Source organism: Leopardus geoffroyi, chromosome B3 (genome assembly GCF_018350155.1).
Source record: "Leopardus geoffroyi isolate Oge1 chromosome B3, O.geoffroyi_Oge1_pat1.0, whole genome shotgun sequence".
Taxonomy (NCBI): Eukaryota; Metazoa; Chordata; class Mammalia; order Carnivora; family Felidae; genus Leopardus; species Leopardus geoffroyi.
The window spans coordinates 9654464-9677725 of NC_059337.1; the positions used below are offsets into that span (position 1 = coordinate 9654464).

The 23262-nt window shown below is 50.6% G+C and overlaps 1 protein-coding gene across 3 annotated transcripts in view; it reads right to left on the reverse strand.

Annotated features, from left to right (window-relative positions):
* Positions 1-1528: 1528 nt before the first annotated feature.
* The window catches only part of AKAP13 (A-kinase anchoring protein 13), a 333979-nt gene continuing 312245 nt past the window's right edge, over positions 1529-23262 (reverse strand). For all 3 annotated transcript variants that reach the window (XM_045448718.1, XM_045448719.1, XM_045448720.1), the window contains 14 exons: positions 22151-22276; positions 21921-22038; positions 20971-21219; positions 16199-16275; positions 15031-15212; positions 14829-14911; positions 12673-12867; positions 10006-10167; positions 9132-9202; positions 8647-8691; positions 6397-6447; positions 5329-5778; positions 4127-4460; positions 1529-3292 (listed from right to left, as the gene is read on the reverse strand). In XM_045448718.1, coding sequence (XP_045304674.1) covers positions 3243-3292; positions 4127-4460; positions 5329-5778; positions 6397-6447; positions 8647-8691; positions 9132-9202; positions 10006-10167; positions 12673-12867; positions 14829-14911; positions 15031-15212; positions 16199-16275; positions 20971-21219; positions 21921-22038; positions 22151-22276 — 2193 coding nt within the window. In that variant the 3' untranslated portion in view covers positions 1529-3242. The remainder of the gene's footprint in view (positions 3293-4126; positions 4461-5328; positions 5779-6396; positions 6448-8646; positions 8692-9131; positions 9203-10005; positions 10168-12672; positions 12868-14828; positions 14912-15030; positions 15213-16198; positions 16276-20970; positions 21220-21920; positions 22039-22150; positions 22277-23262) is intronic.

Sequence of the window (23262 nt, forward strand, 5' to 3'; positions counted from 1 at the left end):
CTCTGGGCACAACCGTGCACCCATCAACACCGGGGTAGATGGCAGCCCCGTGCAAATACCAAAGTCCTCGGGAAGAAAGAACAGGCTTCAGAAAAGCAACTTCAGAGACCAAGGGATGAAATACCAAGTACTTCTGAGAACGTCAATTCCTGGACCGAGTCCTGGCTTCTAAGGTATGATTTTCCACCCTTCACTTAAGGCAAAACCTGCTTTATCAAACCCCCACACACCTGCCCCCCATAAAGGTAAAACAAACCCCATGGGTCTTAAAATTTTGTGCTGATACCAGGGGTTAGGCAAGATAATGAGGGAGAACATTCTTGAAGGGACAACTTTCAGTGGTGCTACCCTGAGACGTAAGAGGGAAAAAGGTAGGATTCGTACCTTTTCAAAAAACAAAACAACCCCCCAAACTTGATAAGGACTTCTCTCGTGGGGGTAGAGAGTGGAATGTTGGCAAAGGCTGAATTATGGCAAACTGCAGGTTTTTACCCTGCCTCTACGAACATAGCCGATTGTCTCAAAAAGGAAGCCGACAGATGAGAGCGGTTAAAGTGCACATGTCACCCACCTGGGATGACAGCTTCTGAGATGATAGAAGTTTTGAGAAGGATGCAGCCTCCTTCCAGGAAATTCAAGACTCTGGGGACTCTGGATGGTTGTTTCTATCTGTCCCTCCAAACTTAAACGCAACGTCAGGCATCTGCTTTCTTGAGCCTGGTGGACAGGTGTGGTACCCTACCAGGGGGACACAATGGAACACCGGGTCGGAGCCACCCTGGCAGACAACCCCTTCTCACAGGAAACGAGGGCTCACGACTCGGGCCCCAGAGCGGCTCTCCAGGTCACAAGCACAAGCAGAAACAATCCAGGCAGTTCTGCAAGCACAAAAACGTCCCTCGGAGTTCAGTTTCACGGGGGAAAGAGGAGAAAGGCACGTCAGAGCACAGGTCTTAGGAAGCAGTTCTCTCTGTGCTGCAGACCACATTGTGCGAGAGGGCAGGCCAGGTGGACGCAGGAAGCTACTTTCCAATTCTGATTCCACACTGGTCCAACCACAACGCAACCGAGTGGAGTTCCTGGGGTGTGGGGGCAGGTGAAATCTGTCTGGAAAAAACACCAGCCAAAACAACCAAAACAACTTAAACCTTGGAGCAGATTGGGAGTAAAAGGCACCTTCAAATCGCCATTGAGCTGGGCAGCAATGGACAGAAGCCCAGTGTCCATGGCGACTCTCTGGGGAGTACATGGGGAGGCCTGGCCTATGTGGACACAGAGCAGGAACGCAGGCTTCATCCGCCGGGGCCATTCCCCCCAGCAGAGTGCTTCTGGGGGTGGGGGGGACGTGGAGCCCCAGAGGGGAACCTGAGTTGGGGACGAGGACAGCCAGCCGGGCTCCATGTGGACCGGAGGAGAACCGTGGCAGGCAGGGCTGTAGCTCAGAGCTGTATGGGCTGGTGCAAGGAAGTCCTCTACCTTAGGGTCTTGGGGTGGGGGGGTGGGGGTACATCGTAGTTCAAAAGATTAGTTGGTTTGGTTCTGAGAGTCTGTTTCTGAAGGCTAGATCTCCAGGACAGAAAGAGGCAAATGTAACCCACAGGTGGCGTTTCTCGACTCTCAAGCAAGGAAGACAACCCTAGAGCAAAGAAGGGAGGTGGGGTAGGAGGTGGGAAGGACACGGACTCCTGCCCCCACCCTTAATTTTCTTTTGGGCCCTCAAGGCACTTGGACAGACACTGAGGAGTGAGCCGCACTGCTGGCTCATCAAGTTCCTCGTGGATCGGAGAGCTGAAACCGTTGGGCCGGTATGTTTACCCTTAACACACACACACACACACACACAAATAAATAAATCTAAGCTAAAAATTTTAAAGCAGACCTCTTTCAAATAAACTGAAAGATAAATATCTCCATCTGCAAGGCCAGCTTGCAATTCATCAACAAGCACCAAGTTACAGATTTTGCTTTTCCAACAAGTATGTCCCAAGACCCATGCTCCTGAGGGCCACTAAGCAGGAATCGAAGGGCGCCCTGAAAGCACAGACTTTTCTAGGCTGTCCCCCTGCAGGGAGGCAGTGAATCCAGCAGGCACACGGGCCTCAGAGGGGACTCCACGAACTGTCCTGCTCCAACCAGCTGGTGACGAGCCTCGAGCAGACGTGGATCACCCACGGTGGGGAAAAGACAAAGACCACACAACATTTGTGTCACCTTCGAGGGGTGACCTACAACAACCAACAGACCTTCAGACTGGAAAAAGGTTTTAAGAGATCAAATTCTGCCGAGGCCCCCAAGACAGAATGAAAACGTTTCTGAGCCACACCTGGGCCAGTGATTCCCTCGGTCTACACTGGTGGAAATTGCTGCACACGGGCTGAACTCCTTCACCTGAACCTACTCAGCCGGTTGTCCTGGTAACAGGGGTGGGGACAACCTCGTGCTGGAGCTGTAGCTCTTCCCTTGGGAGGTTGCCAGGAGGCTGTGGGTCAGTGACAACCAAAAAGTGTCACAATGCAGGAAAAACAGGAAGCCAGAATAGGATTTCTTTGGATTGGATGTTGAAATTAGATTTTTTTTTTTTAAATAGCTGAAATCCCCAAATCAGGATGGTGCAGATCATGTACATATATATGCTCTTTGAACACATCACACCTTCTCTCACTGGTTTTCACAAACGTTTGCCCTCCCTTCCAAAATGAAATGAGAAATACATGCAAAGAGGGGTGAGGTGTGCACGGGGTAAGGTTCTGGGAAAACCGCCGCAGAGGACCGGGGGAGCCCCAGGCGCCCACGCGCTACCTGAGCAGGCCGGGCAGCACTTTCATTGCCGAGCCGGCGCCTGCCACGGAGGGTGCCCGCTTCCGGCAGACCCTACGTGTCCATGCAGATGGGTACCGGTACGCACACGGACAAAGTCCCACTATCTGCTTGTCGGACTGCTGTGTCCCCCAAATAAAAGGCAGGGATAACTTCAGACCTTATTTGGAAACCTCTTTCAGCCTTTAGGAGTTCCTGACGTGCCCCAAACCAGTGCCCGGACCACTGAAACATCCTCAGTGGAGCCGTTGGCTGCCACCAATGCCACCAGCCCCGGGCCTCCCACCCCACCCTGACATTCGAGACCATCTGTTCCTGGTCCAGGGCCCTGGTCTCCTGGCATGGGCGTCCACGGTAGGAGAGCACACCCAGGAACGGCAGGACAGTGGGGAGCTGGCAGCCACGGGCCGGGACAGAGGGCAGGGTCAGCAGAAGATCTCTTCACCCTCCGTGGGCACTTCTGATGCAGGGCCATCTGGGAAGGGGACACAAGGTGAAACTTCAGAAAAACTTGGCCTTTTCATTATACTCCCTTTTCTTCCTCCCCAACCCAAGTTTCCACCCAGATGATGGCCTGGTGGGCGCCTGACCCCACTCGCAGGGTCTCCTTGACCAGTTCCGGGCATGAGGTCCTCTGACACCCTTCACCGCCCACTGCTCCCTTTAACCTGACAAAGCGTCAGATCCGTTCACAAACAGGCCTGGAGACAGAAACTTTTCTCTGACCTCCCACATAGGTGGGAGGGAGTGATCCTAACGAGAAGGAACAGAGGGGGGTTTAGGGGAAAGGGATGTGAAAACAGGGAGCCTCATTTAGGGGGATTTAATCCCAAGCTCTGAGCCGGCAGGGACATCAGTGGTCTCTCTGAGCTTCCGTCCCCTAGTTTCTCTCCGGCTGGCATCACCTACTTCACACACACAGCCACTTGGAGGATTAAATCAGATCTCGGGAAAAGCTCACCAAGTGCTAGTTATTGGATCGATGACTAGACTTAGACCGAGAGAAGCAGGGAAGACTTTCATCTTCACATAAGTGAGTTTCAGTCCCTCAGCTGGGGAACAGATGCCCCCAAAACGACACCCATGCTCTCTCCTTTGCACACGCGTGCATACAGTGGGTTCCTAGATGCCCGAGAGTTCGTGCCCCAGCATCCTGCGCAGATAGAGCAGGTGGGCTTGGGAGGTGGCAGTTCAGCTTTTACACACCTGAACGGCACCTTTTAAACCCTTCCCACGCTACCAAAATCCACCCGCCCTGCAGGATCCGGGGACACCATCGGCGCAGGGAGAGCTGGTGCATGCGACTCACCACCAGACTGAGAGCGACTTCCTTTATTCTTCTTTTTCTTCTCCTTCTTCTCCTTTGGCTTGGCTAACCCGAACAGGCGGGTGGAGGCGGAGGCGGGCACGGGGGCCTGGCTCGGACCCTCTGCTACTTTGTTTGTCTGGCTGGTGGAGCTCAGTATGTGAAAAGGCCCCTTATCTTTGTGTGTCCGAGAGATGCTGTTCCTTTTTGGGGACACCGAGAGTTCTGAGTCCAGTGACCCTGATTTGGCTATCGCAGGTACAGACGGCAAGGGGGACTCCTCAGGATTCGGGAAGAAGGATGGGATCCTCAGCAGCTTGGTGTGAGGGTGAGACACCTGCACATGTTCAAGATGGGAGGTGTTAACCCGGGGCCCGCTCACTAAGTGCTGGCGGAGATCAACTGTGGGGGTCAGCCCGGTGTGCACCCACTTCCTCGGACCCCCGGCACTCGCTGTAAAAGGATTCAGGGCTTCCTTCCTAGCGCCCGCCCCCCGATATAGTACCTGGTCAGTGTTAAAGGTACCACCCTTGATACCATTATTTTTAGTGCATGTACTTAATGTCCGCACCGGGAAGAATTCATAGTGTCTTGGGAGGAGGCAGCTCACAAAGGAACTCCCATTCCCTGAAGAAAGGGGACAGCTGCTTCCCTGAAGACTGACACAGGGCTGTGGAGAATTACCTTGGGGCTGAGGGGTCAGGGGGCGTGGCAGGTGCCAGGCGGGTGGGGGCTCAGAGGTCAAACCAAAGAGGCAGAGAGAAAGACGGTCTGGTCTGTGCGCCCCTGTGCTAGGAGCCCTGATTTACTGGGATGGGGGTGGAATCCATCCTCGCCCTGAAGAGCAGCACGGAGCCACCGGTGCCCCCACCATACATCTGAGTGCCTCTGTGGGATGCTGAACTGCCCTCTGGAAGACGCCACCCAAATTTCCTGTGGCGGTCCCAGATCCATCCATCAAACGCATGGCAACAGGAGTGTTGACAGACAGGCGGGTCCGTGCTCCAGAACAGCCGCTGAAGGCCCTGATACCCGCTCGGGTTGGTGTGCCCCTCTGCTGGAGGGACCGCCACCCCCGCACCTGCCCGCGGGGCTCAGCTCCCGCCCGCGCTCCAGACAGGGCCCTTCCCGGACCCCACAGCGCCCCCACCCTGCACTCAGGACAGGAGGGACCAGGCCCTTCCCCGACGCCGCAGCGCCCCCACCTGACAGGCGTCGTGCTCCGCCTGCCTCTGGCTAAGGCGCTCGGCGTCCCGGCGCAGCTGCTCCTGCTCCCTCTCCAGCTGCTTCTGGGCGGCGCGCAGCCTCTCCAGGTCGCACTGGTAGGCGCCCTTCTTGAACTGCAGCTCGTCGCGGTCACGGTCGAGGTCCTGGCGGCCCTGCCGCACGTCCTGCTCGCGCTGCGCCAGCCGCGCCTCGCGCTCCTGCAGCGCCCGCTCGCGGGCCTCCCACTCGCGCTCGCGCCGCCGCTTCTCGTCCAGGTGCTGCGCCTGCTGCCTCTGCAGGTTGGCCAGGTCCTGGCGCTGCTTCTCCAGGCTGCGCTGCTTCTCCTGCTCCACCAGGGAGCTGGGGCGCGACGAGCCGCGGCTGAGGGCGCGCTCGGCCAGCAGCAGCTTCTGGTCCTCGATGTAGCTGTCCTGCTGCAGCACCACGCCCTGCGGGGACACGGAGGAGCGAGGTGCGGCCGGACGCCAACGCCCCCTCGTTCTCGCCCAGTCGGGGCGACAGCCCTCCACCACCACCCTGGGCACTTGTCACATAGGAATGTCAGCAGCGCGGAGACCTGCCTCGCGGAACTGGGTCGCTGGCTGTTGACACGGCCTGGGGTGGGGCCTTGTATTTTGGAGGCGGGACAAGTAGCAATTGGGTCTGTTACAGCTTCAAAGAAAAGGAAGGGAGCAAAATTTACAGATGATACCCAGCAAGTGCTAAGGCAGGGCTGCCCTGTCCACACACCACACGGAGATATGGAACATGGAAACTTACAATCATACTAAAGCTTTTCTGGACAGAAGACCCCCGAACCGTGACAGTGCCCCACGTGCTTTGCAGTAAGGCTGCTAACAGCACCTCCAGTCTGCCATCATCAACTCTATCTTAGAAGGTGGAGGCCACTCCAGCCACTGCCTTTTGAAACCTTTCTCATCATGAGAGCCAGTCTTGTCTTGACAGAGGGCCCCACTTACCCACTAGCAACCTCCAAACCCCACACCAACAACACCCTTACGGTTCGTGTCAAAACAAGTGAAGGGATAAAAGAGAAAGGCCCGTACCTGCAACGTGCTGAGGAGTTCGTGGAGGTGAACGACACTCTGGACAACCTGCTGGAAAAGGAAGCAATGGCCACATCACCTTGGGACCGAGTCTCAGAACCCAGCGCACCACGTGACGTCTGGCAACATAACCCCCCAACACACGGCAAGGTGCTTGAGTCTGAATGGGAGGTTTCCAGACAGAAAGCACTGGAAAGAAAAAGCAGCTACAAGTGCCTAAGGGGTACAGAACAAGAACCAGCAAACAAACAACCGTAGGCAGGAAGAACATCAGCGCACATTAAATGCATTATAAAACGCCACCTGTCTAAATTGGTACAAAAATGACACACGTACAGGGTAACAAAACAGAAAGTGCAGAGCAAATCATGAGAACTTAGTATATAAGTAGAGTTTCTAAATCAATGGGAAAGGAAAGAATATTCAACAAATTGTTCTGAGAAAAGTGGCCAAGAAGTCTTGGGGAAAAACTGAGTGGGATCTTGGCTCACACAAAAAATATTCAAACAGATGAAAATGTTAAGTGTAAAAAAAGAACCATAAGGAGTTGTAAGAAAATAGAAGAATGTCTTCTGACCATGAAACAGAGAAGGTTTTCTGAAGAAGCAAAACAAGAAACCATAGATGCACTTTTAACGGTCACCATGTGAAATGGAAAAGAAAAAGGTAGGAACATACAGAACAGAAAAGTCAAATGAAAAAAAAAATCCTTGAAATGAAAAAGGTTCTTGGGCACCTGCATGGCTCAGTTAAGTTTCCGGCTCTTGGTTTCATGATCTCAAGGTTTGTGGCTCTGAGTCAGGCTCTGTGCAGACAGTGTGGAGCCTGCTCGGGATCTGTCTCCCTCTCTCTCTCTGCCCCTCCCCTGCTCACACACTCTCAAAATAGATAAACTAAAAAAAAAAAAAAGGCTCTCATGGATCAATGAGAAATGAATACCCTCATAAGAATACAGGCAAGGAACATAAACCAGCAATATACAAAAGAAATACAAACGGCCAATTATATAACCAATTAAAAATGATTCACCTGAAATCGAACAGATGAAAAATAAAGAAATCCCACTCAAACTTATGAAGCCCACAAAACCTTAGTTAACAACTAACCCCTCCCGGTGCTGGTGAGACCAAGCCTGTGTGGAGGGAGGGGAGCATGCCACACACACTTCTTTCCAGAGCGCAGGGCAGTGTGTGGAGGGAACAGTCACTGTGTGCACAGGGCTGTTCTTGCTGCATTGTTTGCAAAGCAAAAAAGTAGAGGAAGAACTAACTAAACCACGGTACACAACGTAACAACAAGCAGCTGTTAAAGAGCGTGTCTGTACAAATGTGCTCTGGGGAAACCCTTCTAAAGTGGGTTAAGAGGAAAAAAGGGCATGAAGCTCCTGGGGGGGGGGTACTGATATCAATTATACAAAACAATTTTTATAGTATTTACACCCACACAAAAATACACGTTATGTAGAAGAAAAGGCTACAAATATAAACCATTTAACAGTAGTTACTTCTCAGTGGTGGGATTCTTATTTTTTTTCCTTTTTTCCATTACTGGACATTTTTCAAGCGTTCTACTATCACCACATATTCCTTTTATAATACAGTCGACCCTTGAACAGTGCAGGGGTTGGGATGCTGATTCCCTCGAACAGTAGAAAATCCACGTGTATATATAACTTTTGATGCCCCCAAAACTTAACTAGTAGTTCAGTAGTTACCGTTAGTAACAGTCTACTGTTGACCTGAAGTCTTACCCATAACATGACAGTCGATTAACACATATTCTGTATGTTATATACTGTATTCTTACAGTAAAGTTAGCTAGAGAAAAGAGTGTTACTACAAACATCATAAGGAAAACACATTTACAGTATGGCACTGTATTTATTGAAAAAAACCCCAAAACATCACATGTTAAGTGGACCCATGCAGTTCAAACCCACGTTGTTCAAGGATCAACTGTACAAAGAGCAAAATACAAAAAACTTAATTATCAGGCTTAGCGCTTCTAAAAACACTTTTTACACCTCTTTTTATTCTTTTTTTAAAAAGATATTTGTTTCTTTGAGAGAGAGAGGGGGAGTGTGTGTGCATGTGGGAGGGGCAGAGAGAGTCTCAAACAGGCTCCGCACTGTCAGCCCAGAGTCAGCTTGTTCACCACGGTACATCAGAAACAGCACATCAGAAACGAGCATTCCCAGCCTAGCAATTGTAACAAAACCCTATTCTTACACGGAGCTTGCGATGCCCTTACCTCACTGTTTCTTTTAAGCATAAATACCAGGTTAGCATTTCCACCCTATAAAACAAAAAACACGCATTACACCAAAAAAAAAAAAAAAAAGGATCCTGAGGCAAAAATAACATTCAATGTGTGTCTCAATTCTGCTCTGGCTTCCCTTTTTCATTCTTTTGCCCCACAGCCTCTCACTGCAGGGCAAGGCAGACTTGGGGCCCTGTAAAGAGCTCCGGCTGGTGTGTGGCACTTACACAAACCTCTGAGCGCCGGGCCAGAGGCGTGGGGGCCAGGAGCATAAATACGGTTCTGAGCCAGAATGGCCGGACGGCCAGTAACAGGGGACTCTGAACTGTATAGTCTCTTGAAAAACGTGCTTTCTTCTTACACTAGAAGTAACAGCAAGTCAGCATCTAAGACAAGATCGACACGGACTAGCTGCCAAGATTATGAATTAGGACAGGTGCTAAGGAGGTCTTAGATGGCGGATTTCAGAAAAATACCTTTTTCAGACCACTGTCCGACTCTGTTCTTCTAAGATCTTGGCCATCCTCTCCCTCTTCCTTCTCGCCTCCTAAAGCAAACACGTTTTTTTTTTTTTTTTAAGTTGTGAAACAGATTAGGAAAGAAAAGAACACAATATACATAGCTTAGAGATATACTATTTCAGCATCTTATTAATGCCAAATGGTGGCAACTAAGTGATTATTAATAACTTTACTGAGGCAGAAGAATTAGAAGCAGAAAAGAAAAACAAGTATTATTGGTCCTTTGGCCACACCTTAGCTGAGATCCCAGGAAATTATTTTTTATTACTCAAAATAAGCGTGACACTGAAAGAAACTGTGTTTTGGCAGCTAGCTGCTCGATGGGATTTCACTAGAACATCTATTGGCTGAAAGGGACCAAGGAGCTGAAGCTACCAGAACATACATCATTTTTGGTTTTATGTGATAGTCGAGGATCGCCTACAGACGTACAAGTTCTAAAGCATTTACCTTTTTTTCTTTTCCCCCCTTTTTTTATTTTTATTTATTTATTTTTTTAAATTTTTTTTTCAACGTTTATTTATTTTTGGGACAGAGAGAGACAGAGCATGAACGGGGGAGGGGCAGAGAGAGAGGGAGACACAGAATCGGAAACAGGCTCCAGGCTCTGAGCCATCAGCCCAGAGCCTGACGCGGGGCTCGAACTCACGGACCGCGAGATCGTGACCTGGCTGAAGTCGGACGCTTAACCGACTGCACCACCCAGGCGCCCCCCGCCTTTTTTTTTCTTAAAGTAAGCTCTAGGCCCGATGTGGGGCTTGAACTCATGATCCCGAAAGAGTCACATGCTCTCCCGACCGAGCCAGCCAAAGGCCCCTAAATCATTTACCTTTAGAAGCGTTCATCTGATGGCTGTCGAATCCTCCAAAGGTCTCTGCTCTCCGGGGCAAGGAAACAGGGCCAACCGTACCTTCTTGCTCAACAGGGCTACTGACAGCCTGCCCCAGTGTGCCTCCCAGGCTTCCACTCACCAAACCCTGAAGGATCTCCACTGGAAAAAAGGAAACATGGTAAAGCGACATTTCACCTTCCAATGAAAAAAAGAACATCTCCAGGTAATACACAAGATGTACAGGAAGAGCATGATCAGAAAATTCTAGAGAGTGATTAGGTGACCCCCTTTGCTCAGAATGTGTGTCTTAGCTGGATTCTACTGGGAATTCTGAGATTAAACCTTTAGCCTTATTTATATGAGGCCTAAGAAACTTGAAAGGGCACAGGGAAGACAGAGTAATTTACTGGAAGGAGCGTGGTCTTCTAGAGTCTGTGCCAAATTAACCAAAAAGAATTCCCTGGGAAGTAAGATGGGCCAATTTGAGAGCAGCTAAAACTGGCAGGGTTGTGCCTGCTGCCACAGTGAGCTCAAGGGACCAGAGCAGAGATGTATCCATATTCTCGAGTCTGTGACCAGCGAGGCCTCTTTTCTAGAGCCAGTGTCCCACGGAAAGGAGAAAGTGCTTCCGGTGGAATAAAATTTGAGCAGGAGGGGAGCAACAGAGGAGTAGGGGGAGGAAGGAAACAGAGGCAGGGAATCTTGTAAGATAAGCCATCATATTTAAAAAAAAAAACGCCACACGGAAACAAAGAGTCCCACGAAATGAGAACAGGTATCTCAACGTAAAAAATTAAGAAACTTATTTCACGTAAAAATGCGCAACCGGGAAACCTCAAAGTCAAATCTCACACAAAGCTAAGGAGAGAGAGCTAGAGAAGGAACGCGGGGCGTAACTTCCCTGCGGGTGGTAACGGCACATCAGAAAGCCACATTCATAAAGTGGACAAGCTACTTACAGTGAGGAGAGGACACAGGCAGGGAGGAACCCAGGCAGGAATCGGGAAACACAGACTCAAACAAGTGGGAACAAAGAGAAACAATCATTTTAGAAACAGGAAGTACAAGATAGGAGCAAACAGACCCAACAGAAAACAACTTACCAGAAGGGGGCAGGATACTGGAACTTTAAAAAGATGGGAGAGAAAAAGCGTGAAGAGAAAGTGACAAGTACCGAGGACAGGCGGAGACGGCCCAGCATGTGGGTGACGCACGTTCTTGAAGGAGAAAATCAAAGCACGGGCATAGGGAAGATGCTACAAACTATCCTTTAAGAATACTTTCCTGAAATCTGCAAACTCTGAAGCCACACCAAATTAGAACACTGAGAACCTGGGGACATCAACCCAGAAAAACCCCAACACTAAGGCCTGTGCTAGTAACATTACTTGGATTTTGAACAGGTAGTTCTTTGGGCACTTGGCAGATGGCACATGACTTCTATGGGAAGGATCGAATTCTGATCACACTCCGGTGGCAATGCGCTAAGTCAGAAAAAAAGGAGTAACATTATTTAAGAACAACTGAGATACCCAAGGGGAGAAGACAGGAACCCAGGATTTTCTATCTCAGCAGAGGAGCAGACTTTCAAGCTCTCACTGGCACAAATTATCAACAGTGTGGAAGCACACAGGGTACTGTCCTCGCGAGCCTTTCCGGAGACGCCTACTGAAGGAGGAGATTCAGCCATCCAGGATGACAAGCCACATGACAAAGAACCTCAGCAGCGATGACCGCCCCTACTGCCCAGACTGTGGTCTTAAGTTATCATTTCTCGCTACCAGAAACATGAGCTTCTTAGAGACATGACTCTAGGCCTGGGCAGAAAAAAGATGAGCCTACAACATCTTAGTATGTCAAACAGCCAGGCAGCTCTCAGAAAGTACTGGGGCCGTGGCAAAACGACTCTGAAGCCAAACCAAGAGGTGCTGGTTGGCAGAGAGAGGACACTTGGAACTTGTCATAAGGAGAAGTGTTATACCGACTTGAACCCCATCAAACAGGTTTAAATTCATGAGTCTACAGTAAGATCTAAAAAGTTGTGGTCACCTTTAGAGGGTGACCACAGATCAACTCACTATCCTGAAAATTAGTAAAGGGGGAAAAACATCAAGTATTTATCCTTTTATCTTCCTTCTCCTCTGGGTTACAGAGAAGGAGACGAGGAGCTATTCTCGCCTCTGATACAAGAGCACAGCACTAGAGAACGTGGCTCACCGAAGGGATCACGGCCAAGGAACGAAGCCCCCGAATGTAGCTGTGGGTGTGAAGCCACTAGGACAGAGGAGCAGACGCCCTGCCTGAGTAACAGCCAGACCGTGAGAGACGCTACAGGTCAAAGAGCTCAGGTTCTTCAAAGGAAAAGTGTGTGGGAAAGAAAGAAAGGGGTGGAGGGAGGATTGGAAAACAGGACTCTGGAAAAGCCTAACAAAAACCACACACAAGACTATCGTGTCTATGAATACGCCTGTGGCCAGAAAACCATGGGCCACGGGCCTGGGTAGCCGTTACAAGGATGTTCTTCTGATAGTAATTTACTAAACAAAATTATTTGTTTTGGGTTGTTTTCTGTATTTGTGCTTTATTTTACAATAAAACAGTAAAAGCTGGCAGATAATGTCAGAGCATTAACCACTTTGGGAAGGGATCAGGAGGGGTGATTACCCTCATTTATTGCACTTTTCATTAAAGGTCCTCCTTTGAGTGCCTCTTCTGTGTTGGAGCGGAAGAGGACTCTAGAGCTGTGAGTCGGGGAGCACTCCTCAGGCAAGGGAGTGCTGCACTCAGTCATGTCCCGAAAGATCATCTCCTTCTCTTCCAGTAAGAGAAGGATCTGCTGGTCCTTCTGCTGAAGTTGTTCTGCAGGGGACAATGGAGAAAAGGTCTGGTCACTTGACTGGGGTTTAGGAAGAAACGACCAAGACACGGGCGCCACCTCGTGGTCATCACTGGGACAACAGAGAACACAGGTCCACCCCCAACCCCCCTTTGCTTCATGAAGGCGATTTCTATCCTGGGTCTTTCCAGGCAAGATCAGATCTTCTGACATAACAAGCATGAACTCTGTTGGAAACACTCCTGCCTCCTGTGTATTTCTCAACCCACTCCTGTCTGCATCTGCTCTTTCCAAGGCGACCATTACTGACCCAACGAGGCCTGGTTTCACGTTTCCCCCGTTGAACGGTCTCCCTCCCTCACTTTGAGGACCTCACCGGTTCTCCTCCTGCCACCGGCAGTGGAAGATCGGGCTCGTCTGGGCTCCACCCTACACCTCACACACCTCCTTCTGGGATCTTCACTGCCATAGCTTCAGTGACCTCCCACGTGCTGGTAACTCACGCAAAGCACCCCAAATCCTGCCCACTGCTGAGCACCAGACCACTGAGTCCCACTGGCCTGTGGCTCTCCTCACTTAGATGCCTAGTCCTTGTCAGAAAGCTCTTTTCTCCATTCTTGCCGTCCCTCCTCCTCCCTCCATCCTTCAGCCTGGCCAATGGGTGCCGTCCCACATGCACCCTTCTCCGCAGGAGTCTCCTCGACGGGCCTTCCACTCCCAGGGGCTCCCCCACTCCCTCCAGCAGATCTCCCACCGGCTTCAATGCCAAAGAAGACAATTCAGGTTGAAATTCTGCTACACAAATCTATCATTTCCTTGTTGCCATTCAAGCCTTGGCACCTTTCCAGCTTCATCCCCATCTCTTGCCCCGACCCCCAGGCACACCAACCTGCCACTCCTCACCAACCCTCAGTCCTCTTTCCTCTTCACCTAACCGTGCCTGTCATCTGGTGCAGGAACTGCTTTGAGAGTCAGCTCATGTGTCAAGCTGCTCTGTGAGTCCCCACAGGCAGGATTAGGTCCCGCATCTGTATGTGCCTGCGGTCCAGTCCATCATTTGTGCCCGTCTTCCCTGCTAACGTGGGTTTCCTGACAGCAGGGGCTGCTCCAGGAACCTTTGCACATCCCACTCCCTAGCACCTAACAGTATACCTGGCTGAGTGCTTCAAACACATCTAGAGAAGGAAGTTTTCATCCCCACCATGCTCATCATGGGCTGATAAATCAGGTGCAACTCTGGCTTCAGCCTAAATCTGCCATTTTCCCCCCTCCCCAAAACACAATGTTATCGCTTTGTCCAGCTTAAAGGACTAGCTGGACTCCTCGGGTGCTTACGTTTACCTGAGTCGGCCTTATTTCTACCCAAAGCACAACACTCAGTAAGCACTGGCAGAGAGAGGGGAGCCTCTGCTGTTGACAGGTAGGGGAGACTTCTCGGCCATGCAGCACATATGTGACCCTGGACTGCTTGGCCTTCATGGGCCTCTGCTTTCTCATCTGCACAATGGGGATGAGCATATAGGGATGTCGACAAGACTACATGAAACAGCAGTAAGTAGAGGTCGAACATCATCAGTGAGCACACGTCTCCCAAAACCACCTCATAACTCATTGTGAACACACAGCACAGTGGCAGGAGTAACTGATAAAAACAGAGTAACTGGAAAACTCCTTTCCTCGAGTACCTCTCTCTCTGTTTTAATCTTAGACACGACCGTGAATTTTGGCAAATTCTTCTGCGACAAAGTACAAAGGAGGCCAACTGGGTTCCAAGAACACGGCCAGGGAGAAAAGAGGATGTCCCCCTGACCTGGTGTCGGACCCCTTCTGACGGCCATTGTACCGGCACGCTGGTCGGCTCCAATCTGGCTGCTTCTCTGTCAAAAGCCATTCACTTCCTGTTTTGAAGTGCATGCTGGGACGGCAGCCTCCGCACCTGCACACACGGCACGCGCATGGCCCCAGACGCTGCCAACAGCCTCACCTTTTAATTCCCGCGCTCTGCTGTCCAGCGCCCGCTTTTCTTCCTCGCTCTCGCTAGGAATTCCCTCGTCTTCATCTCTGTTCCTGACACCAACACAGCACAAAACGGATCAGAGACCCGCACGAGGTCAGTGACCCCAGTCGCTCCCGGGGCGGGGGGAGATGAGGTCAGAGGGGGCCGGGCACCCCGGTGTTTTGCTTACAGGGTGTTGATCGTGTCCTGGATGATCTGAATCCAGCTGTTCCGCTCCTCTTTGGAGCCGGCGTGCACTTCCACCATCTCGGGGTCCCTCATGCCCATGCTGATCAGGAACAGACCTTTCTCCTCGTGCGCTACCTCTCTCACAATCAGCTTCTTTAAAGAGATCACTGTTGACTTCTGGTCCTGGACAAAGGGGAGACGGCCGACATGACAGAGGCAGGCGACAGCCTAACTCTCAAGAACAACTCTGATCTAAGGCAAGACCAGATGTACGATCTCACGTATGTGTGGAATCTAAAAGAAAAAAAACCCTAAAAAGCCCACACCAAACTCCTAGAAAAAGAGACCGGACCTGCGGCTACCAGATGGGGGGGGGGGGGGGCAGGGAGATGGTCAAAAGGTACAAACTTCCAGTCAGGAGAGGAGCAGGCACGAGGGCCGAGGGTTACGGCTAACAGTGCTGTATGGCACACACAGAAGGTGCCGGGGGTTCTTATCACACGGGTTCCCATTTCTTTCCCTCTTCTCTTTATACTAGATCCCTAGGAGATGACGGGAGCTGAGCTTACTGTGGTGAGCACTGAATAATGTACGTAAATGGAATCATCACTCTCTATGCCTCCCCCAGGGACGTACGTCAGTTTTTTCTCAAGACTGGGGTAAAAGGGCGTATGGTTTAGCAAACTGTGGTGGATTTAAGATCAAGAGAAGTATCTCATCATTTACATTTTATCAAACAGAAAAAGATTTCCAAAAAAGAGATAATAATTCGTATCTCTAGAGGATCCAGACATGGTGTCTTCAGGATGAACCCTCCTAGGTTCCTCTGTGAATCTGTCTGGCAACAATACATACTGGCACGGTTTACGGGGCATAACGTGCAAGAAATACTCCAGCAACAGATTTCTTTAGATAGAATGCCCAAGACTCTAAAAGGGACTGTGAGGGAACAGAAAAATAATGGGGGTTTTTTTGGGGGGGGGAAGAGAGGGATGGCATGGAGACAGAAAATTGCAAAGGTATCTGAGAGATTCCTCAGAGGAAGCTGTCCGGAGCAAATTCATTTTGAGGGGGCAGGAGAGCAGTAATCCATGGTCAGACCCAATACCTGTTCCAGCTGTTTCAAACACCATCAATTACAAACAGAAGACACCAACAATTCAGCTTACCAATGATGCAAAGACGTATTTCTGGTCTTTTTCTTGAAGGAAAACTAAAATGTCAGTAAGGAGAACTGCTTGAGCCTCTGGAAAATGGGGAAGGAGAGAAAGAACAAGGAGTACTTAGTGGTGAAGCACGGTCAGAGCACCTCTATTAGGGGACAGTTCAGCAACCCACCCCACACGGCAAGGCACTCGGGACCCAACAGTACACTCCGCTCCTCCAAGGTGACCGTTTAATATTTTTGCAGGAGCCATATGTGGTCATTAGATTTTCAGAGGCATTTTTAAAAAAATTTTTTTAAGGTTTATTCATTTTTGAGAGACAGAGACGGAGTGCAAGCGGGGGAGGGGCACAGAGAGAAGGAGACACAGAATCCGAAGCAGGCTCCAGGCTCTGAGCCGTCAGCACAGAGCCCGACGCAGGGCTCGAACTCACGGACCGCGAGATCGTGACCTGGCTGAAGTCAGACGCTTAACCGACTGAGCCACCCAGGCACCCCTTCTGAGGCATTTTGAAATAACAGCAGCTATCACCAAAGCCATATCTTGAGAAAGCTTGAGTACGCAGTTCCGGAAAGATCTATCCGATAAGGCAAGACTTTAAGAATAAAATACTCCTGGGACGCCTGGGTGGCTCAGTTGGTTGAGCGTCTGACTTCGGCTCAGGTCGTGATCTCATGGTCCCTGAGTTTGAGCCCCGGGTTGGGCTCTGTGCTGACAGCTCAGAGCCTGGAGCCTGCTTTGGATTTTGTCTCCTTCTCTCTCCGCCCCTTCCCTACGTGTAACTCTGTCTCTCTCTCAAAGATAAATAAAACATAAAAAATAAAAAATAAAAAATAAAAAAAAAGAGTAAAATTCTCCCAGAATAAAGTTGGGAAGGACTTTAACAGATGTCAAATAGTACCACATTCCACGACATCCTCGACTTTTGATCGTAACAATGGAAGAGGCGTGGGAGAGCAGACCAGAGAGCCGCCGACAGCTGATGGATAAAAATGCCTCAGTCTAATAAAGGTGGGCTTCCCCCCTGCCCTGCACCCCAGGAGAACAGAAGGGCTCTGCGACGCCCTCTGGTTTCACAGGTACATGTGAACACAGTGGCTCTTCCCCCTGCTCCAACGTCTCCTAGGCAACCTCAACCTCTGTCTAGCATGGACACAGCCAGCCCTCCCTCTCAACTAAGACAAAAGTCAAAGTAACTATCCACTTGGATCTAGTAACCCAGTAACCCAAAGAATGCCACACACTCTTGCTGTGTTGAGTTCGAACTTTCCATTCCTCCCGTGAGGACAAAGTCTGGCATCTCTGGAGATCAGCCATCTACTGAGATCTAACCCAGGCTGGCCCCCCTGTGTCTTCTTTTCCCTGGAAGGAGGACCTATGATTCCCTGGGAAAAGAATGGGGGCTTCTGCAGCCCCCTTACAGGTGGTCAGGTCCCTTCTGGCCTTTCCTACCCCTTCCCACGACTGGAAGCCCCTCCCCATGTAATTTACTACCAAGCTATACAGAAAACAGAAGTTGGGGCTCCTGGGTGGCTCAGTCGGTTAAGCGTCCGACTTCGGCTCGGGTCATGATCTCTCAGTTTGTGAGTTCGAGCCCCGCGTTGGGCTCTGTGCTGACAGCTCAGAGCCTGGAGCCTGCTTTGGATTCTGTGTCTCCTCATCTCTCGGCCCCTCCCATGCTCATGCTCTGTCTCTCTCTCAAAAATAAATAAATGTAAAAAAAAAAAAAAAAAAGAAAAAAAGAAAACAGAAGCAAGGATGTCTGATTCCTGGGGAGGTACAGTTTTTCAGCTGAGACCACAGGAATTTTCTATGGACTACTAACAGTTTTGACAAGTTTCTTGAAGTTTACTTTTAAATAATTCAGGTGTCTGCCAAAAAAGAAAAAAATTCCAAAACACAAGTTTCAACTCAGTTGGATCCTGAGGTTTGTATGACCAGGGTCGGTGGGTCGGAGAACAACGCTCGTCCCGTTCGAGGGGTGCCCAGCACCGTATTGGCTGTTCTTGGCATGAGTGCGCCTGGAGGAGGACGACTCTGCACCAGCCCCTGTCCCTGCCAGAGGCACCTCGGGCCACAGAAGCCATCGCTGGGCCACAGCTGCACTCCCCCAGCCGGAATCCAGGAGCTTTCGCTTTGGGGGTGAACACACAAAGTGCCGTGTGCAGGAAGGAGTCAAGTGCGGGCTCTAGGCAGCAGCTCTAGGAAACTCAGGTCCTTATGAAGGAGGCAGGCGTTTCTCAAGGGCCAGGCTGCCTGAAGACGGCCCCAAGCAGCCAATGTGGGCAGAGGCCTGAAGCGGGTTCTCAGAGCATCGGAGTGTGGAGGGAACCTCAGGGATCACAGAGTTCAAGTTCACCATGGAGCAGGGACACACGTGCTGGGGGCAGGAAGGGATGCTTCTTTTCTCTGAAGCACTCCGGTCCTTCCTCCTCACGCTCCTGCTGGAGCTCCGGCCCTGTGCGCTGGCCCCGAACCCCTGCGGCAGGGGCTCTCCTGTCTCTGTCACCAGCCTGTCCCGCTGCTGCTTCCTCACCGCATCCCCTGTCCAATGTGTTCCTCTCCTGCTGAAAACCCTCACTCTGGAACCCACTGTCTGCCCACCCTGATCAGCAGCATCGGCTGTGGACGTCTCCATCCTGACTGGGTCCCTCTCTACCGCCCAGCCTGTGTCCCCGTGTCCCCGCCACCGTCTCTGCCGCCCCAAACCAGGCCATCCTTCACGACTTCATCCTTCATGAGTAAGTCTAATGCCGCTCCTCACCGCTTGCCCCCGGCCTCGTTCAGCCCTTGTTTCCCGCACCCATCAGACTGCGGAGCGAGCATGTCTGCACAGACCCCAACCTCTGAGCAGGGTCGCTTCATGCACCTCTGGAGCCATGCGACTGCCTGGGACGTCTTTGCTGTTTGGTCCAAGCGTGGGGACACGTCAGTCAAGGACGCTAGGGGGCTGGCTGACAGCAGTTACCCACGGTGTCACAGACACGTCAGAGACAAGAGAAAGGCACAGGTTTCATCCCCAGCCTTGGTCTTAGGCCAGCGGGGCTGTGCACTGGGCAGGCGGCTTGCGGAAGCCGGCCTGGGGGCGGGCAGACTCAGTGCTGCTGGGGAGGTCAGAGCCGCCGTAGGGGCCCAGAGAGCGCAGGTTCGATGAAAACAATTATTAAGCAATCAATCACAAGCACAGAGAATGAACAAACCTCATGATAACTTCCTTAACTTGATGTAGCCGATCTTTTAAAAGAAAAGAATTAAAACCCAATGGAAAATTAGTATTTTTTGTGATCTCTCGCTTAGAGAAAGATGAAAGAGACAAAGATCATCAAGTTTAATAATCCATCGAGTCGACAGGAGTTAAACAGAACAGTTCTCTACGGTCCTGGGACCTGGAAGGTCCTCTACCACCTGTCTTCAGAACGAGTGATGTATTTTTAATCTCACACACTCTGACTTGGTACCTGATGGCAGTTCCACTCCTTGCAACGGACACTGGAGGCCCCAGCTCCAAATGTGCTGCCCATTTCTGTAGGGGAATCTGCCCTCCTTAACAGCTTGCGTTTTTATAGTAATCTTATACTCGGGATTTTTGCTTGTTTGTTTTCTTGTCTTTTGAAACTGCTTTATTCCTTAATTTTGTTTAATGTTTTGAGTGAAAGAGACACAGAATTGGAGGCAGGCTCCAGGCTCCGAGAGGTCAGCACAGAGCCCAACACGGGGCTCAAACTCACAAACCATGAGATCATGACCTGAGCCCAAATTGGACGCTTAACTGACTGAGCCCCCCAGACGACCCCCTAAATTGCTTTATGAATTTCACATTATATAATGAGCATCCTGCCATGAGATCGGGTGAAAGTCCCCTGCTGTCAGGACCTTACAGATTGGGTCAAAATACAACATTTGACTAGAAGCTGGCCGCAGGCGACCCACAAGAGACACGTGACACCAGAACGTTGACAACGAAGGTAAGTGAGAGCATGAAGTTTAGGAAGCACGTGTGTCTTCCTAAGGACTTCAGGGAAAACATCAGGGTCAAAGGCATCATGATGGTCATGGAAGAGGGTCAGTGCTAATTGCCCGCAGACCATGACCGAATGTCTTTTCCCTCGGCCGTCTCACCACCTCCCCAGTCCTGTCCATCTCTTCTCACCCTTGCCTGTGGCTCCCCGAGCCTCTGGCGCACGTCCCGCCCACACTGCCCGACGGAACTGCCTACATTTGCTGGAGGCACACCATGTTCACCGGCCTCCAGAGGGAGGGCCGGGGCTCTCCTTTACTAGCAACTTGTTCCTTCGTTTTCGTGGCATTTTCCACGCTAAGATTTTTTTACTGCGTGCTCCGCTTTGGACGCCAGTGCTGCTGGGCCTACCCCCACACTCCTCCCGCGAGAGCCACCCCGCCACACAGGCCCTGGCGCCAGCTCCCCCTCCGCCTCCCACTCCGTGGGGCCGCCCCTGGCACGCACGCCCTCGGCGTCACCGGGAGCAGGAACAGAGCAGGGCCACCTAGCTTTGCTGTTTAGAATCTTCCCCCTTCCCCCCCTTTTCCCTAACTTTCCTTTTTATCCTACTGGAGTTTAGAACCTTGTGAGCTATCTCAGCCTGTCCTTTCTGATAGAAAATTAAGAACGATTCGGGGGCGGCTGCTCCCGTGTGATGTGTGGATGCGGCTCCCTAGGACAAATCAGCCGGTGGACTGCTAACAAAAGTATCTGAAATTTTTTTGCTTGCTCTTGTCTGACACGTGAACAGACTCAGACAAAAAGCGAGCCTTACCTTTCAGCCTTCCTGCCGCGTTCTTCAGAAACACACTCCCGTCCCGCACAAGCTTCTTCCGCTTCAAATCTTCCTTGGCAAACATCTGGCCACTCTTCATCCTCATGATCGACTTGCTATCTGTCTTCGTATAAATCTCATTGAGACGCACTTTCTTTTCGTAACTTGCCACCTTGCTGTCTACGGCTCCAATCACATCCTTCACCAGGCTGAGGGACTGAGCGAGATCTCCCTGCTCCACCTCATTGTCTTTGAAGGAAGAAATAGTTTGTTTTTACTGGATCCTTGCAGCCAAGGTAGACGGGGGGAAGCCTACCTCCCTGCTCCACCGTCACTTTCCCTTCGGGGACATGCTACCAGAGCGAAGCCAACACACCAAAGGTCACGTGCCTATTCCTGTCATAAGGTTAGTTCTAAGCAAAGTTATATGTTTTCAAGGACACAGGCAACACACAGTTGCGTGCCGTATCCTAAAGTAGAAGGAACCAACAATTTCGGGGAGGGAGAGGAGGATCAATTTTTCAACTTATGCCTTTGTTTTACCTCATCTTCAATGTAACTGCCCATTGCCCAGGGGCAGGGGGGAGAGACAGAGACAGAGACAGAGACAGACAGACCAGTAAGTCCCGAGAAACAGCAGCAGGTCTAGCACTTAGGGAGAAAGCTGGTGGGAACCAGCCCCGTCCAGTGGTCAGGGAGAAGGTATCCTGGTTGCCGATTCCAGAGGAAATCAGGAAGCGGTTCCTTCCCTTCCTGCTGTCATCCACCACAAGTCTGGTGACCCAGCATTTCAAGTTTTCACTTAAGAAACAGGTTTTTAAGGTAGAACACAGGATCTCTTTTGGACGTTTGAGAGCAAGCAGGAGCTCTTCACTGGGGCCTCTGGAGATGCTGGACATAGGAAATAGTGCCCCGGCACCACACACGACTGGCTGAGGACGGGGGCTCACCTTTGGTACACTGCAGGATCCTTTGGAACAACACCGGGTATTTGGTGATCCGCTGGGTCACCAGCAGTATGCACTCCGGGATTCCCAGCCTCCTCACGACGGAGCTGCTCATCTTCTTCTGCAAAGGACAAAACGGGTCATCAGGAACTGCTCAAGGGGGCTGCGGCTCAACGGACGGCAACACAGAGCCCCGGACAATGATGGGGGTTTTCCACGTTTCACACCGATACCTTCACAAAGGCCTGAAACCGCTTATCCTTGGTGTAAAGGTCTTTAAAGTAGTTTACAGACTGGTTGTGCTGCCCACAGAACTTGCCGTACGTCTTCTTCAAGCGCTCTGCGTTCTCCCCCGAAAACTGCAGAGAAAAGAGAAGGGAAGTCGTAAGTCGGGGTGCTGACGTTTTACCCCCATTTTGTACACAGCTCCCAGTCTCTTTGTAAGACCCAAGAGTGGCTCCCCAAGAACTCCCTCAAAAGATTAAAATGGTGCAGCAGCTTTGGGAAACAGTCTGGCAGCTCCTCAAAAAGCTACCACATGACCTGGAAATTCCACTCCTGGATGGAAGATTTACTCCACACAAAAGCATGGATATGAAAGTTCACAGCTGCCATATTCACAAGTGCCCCCAGGTGGATATAAGCAAATGCCCATCAAAAGATAATCAAAGGTGGAATATACACGCATGGACTATCATTATTCAGCCACGAAAAGGAACGAAATCAACCAATACATGCTGCAATACTGATGAACCTTGAAGGCACTATTCTAAATGAAAAATGCCAATCACAAAGGACTACACACTATCTAATCCCATTTACAAAGCTATGTCCAGATTAGGCAACTTCACAGAGACAGAAAGCAGATTAGTGGGTGCCCAGGGCTGGGGCAGTTGCGGGGGGGCGGGGAGGGTCATAAAAATGTTCTGAAACCGAGTGTGATGATGGACGTACAAGTCCGTGAATACATGAAAACTCACTGAACTATACACATTAAAGGGGTGCATTAAGTGGTATTTGAATTTATTTCAATAAAGCTGTTATATATATTTAAAGAAACAGGGGTGCCTGGGTGGCTCAGTTGGTTGAGTGTTCAACTTTGGCTCGTCTTGATCTCACAGTTCGTAAGTTCAAGCCCCACGTGGGGCTCTGTGCTGACAGCTCAGAGCCTGCAGCCTGCTTCGGATCCTGTGTCTCCCTCTCTCTACCCCTCCCCCACTTGTGCTCTCTCTTAAAAATAAATTTAAGAAAAAAAGTTAAAAAAAATAAAAAAAAATCCAATAACCACAGAAATGTCTATGTAGCATGCACATAAGTAACGCAACATGTGTTCTAATTTCCGTTT